Genomic DNA, 12,646 nt, shown 5'->3' with positions numbered 1-12,646 from the left:
CATTCTGTGACTCACCTGCCACTGGGACACAAACTTCAGCTTTTCAGGTTGGAGATGCAGGTCCAGGTTGAAAGGAGTTGGTGAAAGGTGGTTTTAATGTCGATACACTTGTGTTTATTATAAATTAACCAAGCTGAAGAGACTGAATTTGTTTTACTGGAATAGCTAACTTGTGCTAAATGCTGATTGAAGTGAAATTTGCTGGTATTGGTCTACATCACTTTCTGCTCCATGCCACAAGGGGTCACCACTGCTGGTTGAAGGTGGATTTGGCAGACCTTTATACTGGGTACCCCAGTGGGGATCTGTGTCTGTAAATGGAATTAAACCAGCAACCTTTCCCTCACAAAGTGAATGTGTTAATCACTACACCTTTGTAGAAAACTGAATCTTTCAAAAAAGAAAAAGTTTTGGGATCCACACTACACACTATCAACACACACCTGGTATTTAAGATCATTTTGGTTTGTCCAGTTGATTTTGATCCACTGAAAACAGTCAAATATGTATAAACCTGCTGTAATTCAGCAGTTGATGTAAAATTTTAACAAAACCATTTGAATTAAAATTTACAGTTTACACTTCATCCACATATTGACTGTTTGATTTAAAATCAACTGTGGTGGTTTACCAAGGCAAAATTTTAAAACCTGCATCTTTTTCCAAAACATTAGGGACATAGTTATAGCTCCCTTTGTTGGCACACACGTCAATCAAAAGAGCCACAACCATAACTGTAAGCCTTACCAATATCCAAACGCATGAGTTATACAACTTATTACCTCAGGAAAAAAAATCTGCACCTGTTTTTTTCTAGTTGCTTAAATACTTTATTACTTAGTTCTGTTGTGTTCATTTTGTACCCACATCATCTGCTTCTGATCAGAAGAATGACTTTTGTACAGCTTGATTTTTTTCCCTCCAGAAGTAAAGGCTTGATCCCAAGGCTAACCACTACATATGATTTAGCTATTCGTAATCACACACTTTACTGCTGGTGAGAGGATTCTAAGAGACTTTGAAGAAGGTGTGAAGAGGCGTTGGGGAAACACTTAAGACCAGCTAGCTTTGAAAACACAGGTACTTACACATGTATTTGAAACCACACACATACTCATTTTTACACTCCACATATCCAGACTTCTCTCAAATCATAAATGAAAGTTGTCATTATGGTGTAATATAGTATATATATTTCACTATAGTATAGTATAGGATACCATCATATAATCTCATATAAGTAATAGTTTAGATGCTGGCTTCTTAATTATTTATTGAAAATACTCAGAAATAACCTTCAGGGGAATAGTTGTTTACTCACCCATAACAGCATGTATGGGCGTGGTGGTAAAACACTGGAACACCGAATCACTGGTTTTTGCTCCTGCCTTTCTGTAATGCTGGTGTAATCTCTATAAACTTACAGTTTCACAACAGACTGAAAATAAACAACAAGCTGTTCCATCTGGCAGCTTGTTTTCTAGCAGCACTGCCCAATAACAGAAATCAATGTGGTTAAAAGGTAGTGATGCACCTAAGTGAGATGAAATGTACTTAGCTAAAGATAAGTTCAGAAGAGAAAAGGCTCCAATTCAAACAAACTGACATTGACTGATATTTACATTTATTTCATGTTCAAGTATGTTTAGAGTCATTTTATTGGAATCCATCATGTTTTCGGGGAACTGTGCTTCCACACAAATTTCTTTGTACCCAAGACACATACACACACAAATAGTCTAGTACAAAGACTTATCTGTGAGCTGTATACTGTCAAACATCTATACGGTCAATATTTAGGTGGCTATCCCTGATTGAGCTTTAAATTGAATCTCTCGATGTTGATGTACCTTTGATGTACTTATTTGACGTATTTTACGAAAATGCATTTTAAAATCAATTCACTGAACTCTTGCCCACACAACTTTGCTCTTACTAGTTTCAGTTAGTAGTTAAATATCTACTTAAAAACATCTTAGTAGCATCACTGAAGTTCTAATCTGTCATTAAGTTTGAAAACAGGAGACAGTTGGAGCATTTTCTTTCACCAAATTTGACAAACTCACTATTGTGCCACCCTGTGAGAAGTTTGATGTTTTCTTCTTTTTTTTATTGAATTGTTTGGCCACCAGGTTAGAACTGGAGTGATGGATGAACTGACACTTCCCATTGAAGATAACTCTACATAGTAATAAGACCTCTAAACTACAGCAAGCTCTGATGGAGTTTGTCAAAATCAGGCTGTACATAAAACTTTGTTACTAAACCAGATTTGGACGTAAAAACTCTGAAGGTTGAACCGCTTATAATAATACAAAAGGCGCTTTCTATCATTGCAGTTGTTAGGTATTTTTTCCTAGTGCTGTTAGTGTGGTATTGATCATTGCTGGTCCATGTCCTCGGGAAATCAGCTTGTATTGATTTCACTTCAGTTGTAAGCCTCTCTTTCTGCCCTATGTCTCTCTTCAGCCCAAGCACCTTTTCCAACCCTCTAACCTCTCTTCTGTGGGTTTAGTAAAACATGTCATTACAGGAGCAGTTTCCAAGCAAATTCCAAAATCATCTCTGCTTGGATTCCAAAAAAGGCAGCCCATTATATCTATTTTCATCCAATAGTTTTTGGAGACTAGATAGGCTGCCTCCTGAACCGACCACAAGAAATATTTATTGTCTGTTGTACATTGAGGATGTAGTTTTCCTTTTAGAGCCATAATTTGCTCTTTTGTGTAGGCCTTCCTTATTGTTCATAAAAAGAACCTACTTAATGTATAGCCAGATAATGGTGGATATTAATAGCTGGAAGGCAGTCAAAGTCAATATTTGTGCATATATGAGCGATTAAGTAACACGTATTAGTCTTTTTGTAATGAAGTATGTGGGTGCAAAGTGAAGAAGCAGTTTTGAGAATTTACTTCAAGAATTTAAAGATGACCTTTAATGTATATTTTACTGTTAAACTGCAGAATTATCTACTCCAGCTACATGAAACTGTTTAGTTTTGCTCCCTTTTTTGGTTTCCCAGCCTCAACCTTCCCTTGTCTGATTGTATTTGCACATGAAACCTAACAGTGTCTTGCAAAACTTGGCAATGTCATTTCTTCATTCCTTCCCCCAAAAGAGATTTCTGGCCATTGCTTTTGGCATCACAGACTACACACACAGCACCCTGTGATTAAGTCAGTAATGCAAATTAAACCTCATCCACATCCCATAATAGTCAATCCAACCACTGACTGTGTCACTATGTACCCCTGTGCATCCTAATACAGTCTAGTTCTGTTCTGAATCCCACTTTTATGTTTTCCACATTGTTCAGCTTTTGCTCATTCTGTCAAAGTGAATTCAGTTACATTTTGCACTGAGTTGTTGTGTTGTACCAGGATTCATTATGCCTTACAAGTTCATGAATACACAATAAGGTGCGATAAGATATATAATTTAATTGGTTTCTAACAACGTCAACAAAAATCCCGCATTTGTTTCGTTGTAAACTTTGCACATTTAATGGAAGAGATATATCTGATCTGAGGCTGCTGGTTGAAGCACAACATGAAATTATTGCTTTGTTAACGTTAGAGGACTTCTCCAGTCACAGTTACAATAATAATCAGATGGTAAAAAGAAAGCATGAAAGAAAAAGTTCAAACATAGTATATTTGAACTTTTATGTTTTGACATAATCATGTTAAGGTGGTGCTGGTTTGTCAGCTAGGATTTAGGAGCCTTGATTTTTGCACTTTTCGGTTAGCAGCTAATGCTAGTTCTCGACAGCTAGCCTGATTAGCAGAGCTTATCTCAAATTCACTGTGATATTAAATGTGAATATGAAATATTTTGGCTAGCAAAACAAAAGTATAAACCAAATATACTTACCAGAGTATCTTTAGGTAAAACTGAATCCTGCTGAGCAAGATAATAATAGACAGAACCACTGTCACTCATTGTGGCCAGGCCTAAAAATATGCATGTCTACAATTTGAATGAGTAATTCATTGAATAAAATATTCTCCACCTGTGCTGTTGTCCTGCACCTGTCTATAAACATGTTTATGTCTGCTGCGAAGGCATTTTACCTCGAATTTGACTCATTTTTGGAGTCAGGAAGGCACCTTTGCAGGTGAGGAAATTTCCTGTTGGACAAGATCAGGTCATTCTTACAGCTTTTTGAGGGCTGTTATATAACTGATGTTACTGTTCTTTTTCTGGGAGGGTACTTATTTATATGGTTGCTTCCATTTATTTTCGTATGTTGGTTAAGGAATGAAAAAAAATCATGTTTTAAAGTTTTGCTTTACTACTGAAGTATTTTTGCTCTACAAAATATAACGTATATCCACTAAATTTACAGTTTATGACATATTCTTTTGGTTCCTTTTTTTTTTTATATACATTCAGTTCTTAATTGAATCCTCACATATATTCACTGCATTTATGTATTTACTTATTTACATTTATGTTTGTTGATGCTTCTTGAAATCTGACATCATGTCTGTACCTTTAAGTTTTTATATACAATAAGTCTCTGGATGTTTCCTCTGCAGCTAAAATAAAGAAAGTAAAGAGTGCTTTCAGCATAGCACGGTTTATTCATCAGAAAGACATTCTGTGATTTAGTCTGCAGCTTGTTGCTGCAGTTGAACCTTGAAGCTTCAGTAAGAGGAATTGATTGAGGTCCTCTTGGGCACAAAGACTTATCTGTAAGCTGTATACCATCAAATAGCTATCCTGGGGACAGTGAATCAATGCATACTTAACTTCATATCACAGCCAGCTTTAAAAGTCATTCCTGTGTGTAGGTGTAGTCACTTACTGCAACATTGCATTACATGACAAAAAAATTGGTGAAATCCAACAAGTTAGAATAATGAACTGGTCATAAAGATACAAAATATAATGATATAATCTTATATTAGTTATAATGATATGTTTTTACCTTTATCTTCTTGTTATTTTACGAAATAAGACTAAACTCGTAGATTATGATTGCTGGTAAAGCAACTAGTAATTTTTGTGGGTGCTGCTGCTATGGGGAAAAGAGCTGCAGTCAATTTCTGCTGCACCATAAAAATCAGAATTAAATCCCCAGAGTACAGATGGCCTCTGGAGCTAGTCTTATATTTCTGCTTGTACGATACCCTCTGATAGCACAGCCTTTATAGACTTTGAAAAGGTCTGGGTTAGACTAATCCTGCCCGTGACAGACTTATGACTCTTGGGCCTAAGCAAGAAACTCGAAAGTCCTGGGGCAGCTGGTCATCTATTGGAGTTCAGCATCACTCTCTCCCTCTGGGAATGAACCGGGATGAAGTCTGAGGTATCCTGAAGTAACTTCAGCTAGGCTAAAGAGGATGCTCTATTTCACTTGGCAAGGGACATTGAATTTCCCCCCTGAACACTTCAAGTCTCCAAAGAGAGGTGTAAACAGCAAGATATACGCTGACAGATGGCATGGTGCAGTTGTCTGAACTGATATCTGTTGAGGTGTAATTTTTTTTAAAGGTGTACACACAGGGGGGTGTTTAGAGGGTGTCTAGGATATTTAAGTTCTATGATGTTAAAGGTAGGGGTAAAAAAGATGGATCCAGGGGCTGTTGTTCTATTTTTAAAGTTTATTAAATTATGATCCTGCACACTGTACCATAGGCCCACTATCGGGGATACTTGATCACCATTACACTAACCTGCCCAACTGTGATGGATTGATATCAAGGATATTACTTTTAAAGGCTCAGTATTATTCACCGGTTTGACTGAGTTTAATGATACACCTTTCAGAAAATGTGAAACCAGCGTGAACAGCCAGAGGGTTAATACCACAGGCATACTGCTCTACAGCTTTCTGATTTATGCACAATCTGAGTGAAAATTCTAATTACTTAGATGAAAAAGTGCAATATAATAGAGACTCTGACATAGTGTCCAAATAAGCAGCAGTATTAGCAGTAGCAAAAATCACTGTGACGCTTATAATAACGGCAATAAAAGATATTACAACATGCAAAGGACTACAGTATCATGCAATCAGCAAACACACACATGCAATAAATATATAGCATGTGGATACACATAAACAATGTCACTACAATATGTGCAAAATAAATCCTAAATACCTAGAATTATGTTTAATTTTGCATGATTTGCATCGTAAAGTGAGTGGCACTGTTGTGCAGATGTTACCTCTGTTGCCTCACAGTGGAGGTTGCTTCCTGTGGCTGCTTGGGGTTTCTCCCGTCTGAAGACACTTGAGGTTAATTGGTTATTCTAAATTGGTATTAGCCTTTTGAATGACTAGCGACCTGCCCACCAAATTCTGCTGCTTACCCAGTGTCAACTGGGATAGGCTTCAGCATCTGTGTGACCCAAAGAGGAGAAGCAGTCATGAAAAGGGATGGATGTATCAGGAATTGTAGACTAGATCACTATGTGTAAAAGTGGGGGGGGGAAAGTAAGTCGTCTATGGAGCGTATCTGTATGTATTTACAAATTATTTAGCATCCAAATATGACATCATTAGACTCATGTTATCATTATTTGGGGTGGTGTGTAAACTCAAACTGATAGCTTCATGGTTGAAACAAATGCCCTATTACTGCATTGTTGTGTGCACATTATGCCTCTCTCACTCTAACTTTTTGTATCTGTACTTTTTGTTTTGTTTTACTATGGCATGTTTTACTATATATGTGTGTGTGTGTGTGTGTGTGTGTGTGTGTGTGTGTGTGTGTGTGTGTGTGTGTGTGTGTAAAGCTCTAAAGAATTTTATAGGTAATTTAGAGATGCCCCAAATTGGAGTGCACACAGAAACTGAAGGAAGAAAAAAACTTCCTGTAATCCATCTGAGGATTACTATTTATAGCGTGTTATGATGATGATGATGATGCGTTCACCGTTAAAACATTGACATAAACATATTAATGGCTGTTGACACAAAGGAACACCCAAGATGCCTTTTAAAGCACCTTTGGGGGGGATGACACAGAGGCTGAAGGTGCACTGTAGTTGCATCAGCTGATTATAAATAGGGTAGTGGAAAATTAACCAACTCCCCTAATGACATAGTCCGAGCATTGCTGTATTGCAGCTGTTAGATGTATGCAAGACATTAGACCTCAGGTAATAATGTATCTTTTAATGTAGTCTATATTGACAATATAATATAAAGATGTGCAAACTTGACTTATAATTAAATGCCAGCGACATTTTCTTTAGAAAGTAACATGCTTTTAGGAGGCAGAAGTATTTTTGGATTAAAATTAAAGTTAGCAGATTTGGTTAGCAGAGTGCTTCCTTAGACTGTAAAGTTTTTACTACCAAAGAGTCTTCTAATCAGTGTTTGCTAACATAAACATTTAAAATAAAACTAAATAATCTTTCTTACCAGAACTGCCGTACAAACTTCTCCAGCAGGCAAATACCAAAAAACACTCCAGTTACAATTATAAGTTATACAGTTATAATTCAAGGTCAGTGACAGGAATTAGCTTGTGATTCATACATCCACCTGTGTTAGCATATACCTATCAGTCAGCTTGAAGTGTCCATTTTTCGGCACTTCCATGTTAGCCTTACTTTGTAGCTCCAGAAGTTGCTGCTCGAAAAAACATCCCATGCAGAATCAATTCATTGCTAGCTAAAGAACAGCAAGCAGCACACTGAATAAACAACAAATTGATCCTAATTATTTTGTGTAGATCCAAAGCCCGAGACATCTCTATGCCATAGCCCTCCAAAAGCTATTAAAACCTAAAACAGAGCGACACTACGTCTTACTTTATTGCAGTGAACATGAGGACAGTAGTTTAATTGAGCAAAATTCCATGCTGGCATTAGAACTCAACAAATCTGCATTAATTTACTGCTGAAAATACTCCACAACAAATTTAGTGCTTATGTACTTAAACAGTGACATATATGCAGTTGTGTATCTGTGAATCTCCAGCAGAATTAAATGAATTTAGGGGAAAATACACAAAAAAGGGAGAAGGTTTGGGCAGTTTTATAAGGCAGGGAGATGATTTGTTGGTTTGTTGTTGTTGTTGTTTTTTTTTCATGGCAGTTGTTGATGATAAAGCAAATGAAATATATCAGTCTCATCCTTTCACTGACAAACAGCATCATTCCTTCCAATGATTTCATGTTTCTAATGAGCTTCCTTCTGACTGGCATTTTGGTTTGTGCTCTCTCCTCAGTGAGCCCGGATGTGACCGGTAATCACAAACATCATCTTCATTATCACCATCCTGCCAAGGATTCAGAAGTGAAGGGCAGATCCAGGAGCTTCAGACTGACAGGAGCCATCTGGGTCCTGGGATTGCCTTGTTTACATGTGCTCCTGGCCTTGTAACAGCTGCTGTTTTGCAGCTTGAAACTTTCAGACTTGATTTCAAGATTATTTATCCAAAAAAGGGCCAGTGGAAGCTCTAATAAATCATGGACCTTCACTTCCACACAGAGGAGGACAGGGCAGGAGTGATTGTGTGGAAACTACAAGACTCAGTGTCTCCTATAAGCATATGGTGGCTTTGAAATGTATGAATTATTTTTTATCAGTTACATGGCATTCATTAACACTAACCATGACCTATTTATAAAAGGTGATGTCAAAAAACTAACGGCTACCGCATATGTTGTAAAGTTGGATTTCTGTATATTCAGCATAAGGTGTGTGGAAAGCATTTAATTACAAGAATCAAACTACATGTACATGCAGTATTTCATTTAAAAGCAGTCTTTTTTTTAATAATATAAAAGTGCTCAAATCACTGTTGAAACCTTCAATAACTTACATATTCTACATCTTACTAATAACAAATACAAAAAAGGAACTCGAAATATCTGCTTCTCTTCAATAATAGCTGCCTTGCTGTCCAGGATCCTTTTAATTGGTATACTTCAATTGTAAAACTGACCTGTGATGCTATGCGGAGAGAAACGATGAAAGGCAAACGGTGAGCAGGTGGACGTGGGGGGCAAGTGAGAGAATTTATACCCCTTTCTTCTTTAGAAATAGATTAGTTTCCTCAGGAGTCTATTATCATCTTTCAAACTCAATCCTCCTCTGCCTTCATAGGCCTGGATAGGGGCTGATAGCTCCTGGAGCCGCTGGTGAGGAAGAATCCAATTGCTTCTACCTTCTACCTGCCTGCATACCGTCGCTGTGCCGCTGACAGGTTTCCGTACAGAGAAAAGTAAAATGATTTGTTTCACATATGCCATGCAGGTCTCTCAGTGGCTGAGAGAGAAAAGTGGTGCTGAATAAAGGCTCTTTGCTCACATATCCTAGGGAGCTCTCTCCAGTGGCTAAAATGATCATTTTTATATCTAAAATGTCACTACTATATTTAGCATATGCACATAAATACATACAGTACACATTGCAGAAGTAAAGGTAAACCTTAAAGCTGCTACTGTAAATATAGATCGCGGTGTAACTGAGGCATTCCAATGGTTCGAGTGTACAGAAAGATTTCTACCACAATATACTTTAATAGGAGTAATAACCAATAATGATTATTGTTAGGAGGATGTGAAATTAATTTATGAAGTCATATTACAATTAATTTGTGCTGAGAAATGTATGTGAGACCCATGACTGTTCACTGCTCATCTTAATGTGGAACTTAGCGGCGCAAAGTGCAAATTGGATTTTCTCTTTAGCTTCACCTTAAATCCCCTCTTCAGTCGCAGCTTTTTTTATTTTCCAGCTGAAATATAATTTCCTTGGGTGCTCTGTTTGATCATATACGATCATATTTTAAAAGCCTGCGACCTTGCTCAGACTGCGGCTGTGAGGAAGCGTGAACACTAATTGCTTTCATTGGCCATTTTCACCTTTTATACGCCAGGTTAGACTCTAATGCATTCAAGGTTGTTTAACTAGCTGGAAGCTTTGAGTCTCAAGATTAATAAACGTGTATACATTTTACTCATCATTTCTTGCATCGATTTAGTGTCTTATCTTGTGGCTTCTGATCTTGGGCGAGATTCCCAAATGACAATTGCACTTGGAAACAAACTTGAGGCAGTCGTTTGACTTCATAATAAGTCACAACTGCTGCCTCAAACCAATTATATCACAGGTTACTTCCCTCAAAGTTAGCACTGTTGTCGTTTGAACAACCGTCTTAATGACACCCCTGAAGAATGTGTTCAGCCTCGTAATGACATACGGCAGACGCAGAGACAAAGGTGCCTTAAGGCTAAATAGAGATGCCAGGTTATACTGGTTCTCCTTACTTAAAGAAAGGATTTGATATATAAGGATGTCTTATATAGTTTTTATTGCTACATAGCGAGACTGGCATCCAGAGGAGGGAGGTAAGGGGCCAGAGGCTGATAGTGATGCCAACGAGGTGCCATTGAGCTGTCACTGCAACATGCCAGAACCTCTTGAATAACATGTTTATTTTCTAATATCCGGTTTGGAGAGAAAATGTGTAATTTGCAAAATGAAATGTGTGTACGACATGTAAAATAACACGTTTTTCATTACATCTGGGGCTTAATTTTCATGTTGTCAGTTCACTCTGTTATAATAAGGCACTGAAGTGACTGCTTAGATACTGGAATGCAACTGCATTTCTAAAAATAGGTCAGACGTTACGAGAATCCCAGTCGGACCATCAGGTCAAGTGAAATGGGTTTGGAAGAGAAGAACAAGAGATTGAAGTCGAACTGTAAAATAACTAAATGTCCATACTATACATCAATCGCTGTTAACGGAATAGATTCAGGTTTAGCTTTGACCTACTGTACTTGCCATAGTTATTGCACCGCAATCCTTTGCAGTGATCACGAGTTACTCGGTTTCAGCTCTGAATAAAGTCTTGGACTGTTTACAAGTTGTCTGTTTTTTCTGCCTGCTTGTGTTTGTGGCTCTCTTGGTTTGCTTTTTTTTTTTACCACAATCCTGTCTTTACAAATATCAGCAGTTTAAAAAATGAAATGATTACTCAACGACATGACTTAAATTAAAGCATGTTTTTCCAGCTTTCAGCTGTCATCCATACAGTTTGTTTTGCTCCTCACCAGGCTTACGGTAACTTCCAACCATCCCTGGACATTTGGAAAAGTAATCCATATGTGTCTGTAAGTGTCTAACGTTTAAATATAAATGAGAGCACATGTTAACACTTTATGATAAAGTTATCAAAGTAAACATTGTTACTTTTTTCAGGTTTATGTAAAACAGTTTTGCTGACATTTTTGGCTTTGGTGGTTTGAGGAGCTCACAGTGAGAGCCCCTCACTGTCCAGCACTGTGGCCTCATGTCGATACCTTGAATCTGCAGTGTTTTGGTGATGAGTCATGAGTAGTTGTGAGAGTTGGAACAGAATAAAGCAGAAACCTGAGATTTTGGACTCTCTCTCAACTCTAAGTCCCTCTGGTCACTCGATAGTCATTCACATGGTGAATAAGACAGAAGAATACCCCAAGGCCTTCACGCTGGGCTGCAGCATGTCTGCCACATGCCCCTTTTCTTCCAAATTGCCCATTTAAGTTGCTGCAATTGCCTCATTACGGCAGAGATGTGACCTGGATACTACCAATGACTATTATTAAATTGTGCATCAAGCTACATCCCAGTTGATTGTGTTTCTAACTACAGGACTATGACAGATCATCTAGACTGCTGTTTTTTGCGAACAACAAATTTACTCATCGTGTGTCTTCAGTGGATGTCACTTCATGTCACATAGTGATTTCACCCTTAGTCGGAGAACGATATGGCAAAACACTCCCATTTGATGCTCCTAGTGAACACACATTTCGTCTGTAACAGTTATATTTGTGAAATGACTCATGGATTTTTGCACATTGTTCTCTCTCTGAGTAATCATAAGCTAATATTTGGTCTTTTATGTGACATGGACAGAAATATTGTGCCTATGGTTTGTATTTGTTGTCTGTTATTATTCTTTTCTTTAATCAGAAAAAAAAGACTATTTCTTAATTATAACTTAAATATAAAACAACACATTGACTCAAGAGCCCAGTTTACAGACTTGAAAAGAAACAGCAAAATAATGACTGTAAAAATCAATCCGATCATGAGCAATTATTATGATTACTAAACTCCTTATTAGTTTGTATAGTGTGTCAGAATTTTGAACTTTTATATCAGGACATCATAAAAATGATCTACTCCATACTCTGTTTTCAAATTATGTAAATATATCCTGAGATGAACAACAACATTCACACTTACATTATTTATTGAAAAAACAAAACCCCAAAATGCACACACAGTGTGTGAAAACAAAGTATACCCCATGATTCAATTCAATTCAGTTTTATTCATATAGCGCCAAATCACAACAGAAATCATATGACCCTCGATGAGCAAGCAACAGTGGGAAGGAAAACCTCCCTTTTAACAGGAAGAAACCTCCTGCACTTCCATGCTCATGGCCATCTGCCATGACCTGTTATCAATAATAACTTGAAATAACAATTTTCTGTAATTGATTAAATATTAATATATTTCTTTTTTTAAACACATAATTAAACTTCAGAACATAAATCTAGCATACTTTTGTTTTACTCTGACTGTAAATGCTTCTATTAAAGGCATGTTATACAAGCATTGTTTAAATAAACAATTACAAAATACACATTAATAAAATAAATCAAATAACTTAATTAG

General features: G+C 37.1%; 1 protein-coding gene across 1 annotated transcript in view; it reads left to right on the top strand.

The window, feature by feature from the left end:
* The window catches only part of gpc5a (glypican 5a), a 186,241-nt gene extending 175,396 nt beyond the window's left edge, over positions 1 to 10,845 (top strand). Inside the window, exon 9 of the mRNA XM_076883675.1 lies at positions 8,190 to 10,845. Within this exon, the coding sequence (XP_076739790.1) occupies positions 8,190 to 8,344 (155 nt within the window). The 3' untranslated portion in view covers positions 8,345 to 10,845. The remainder of the gene's footprint in view (positions 1 to 8,189) is intronic.
* The last annotated feature ends 1,801 nt before the right edge of the window (positions 10,846 to 12,646 follow it).

The sequence above is a fragment of the Maylandia zebra genome, linkage group LG1, assembly GCF_041146795.1.
Source record: "Maylandia zebra isolate NMK-2024a linkage group LG1, Mzebra_GT3a, whole genome shotgun sequence".
In the NCBI taxonomy this organism is placed as follows: Eukaryota; Metazoa; Chordata; class Actinopteri; order Cichliformes; family Cichlidae; genus Maylandia; species Maylandia zebra.
Note: the sequence above shows the minus strand (reverse complement) of the source record. Positions and strands in the feature narration are given on the sequence as shown.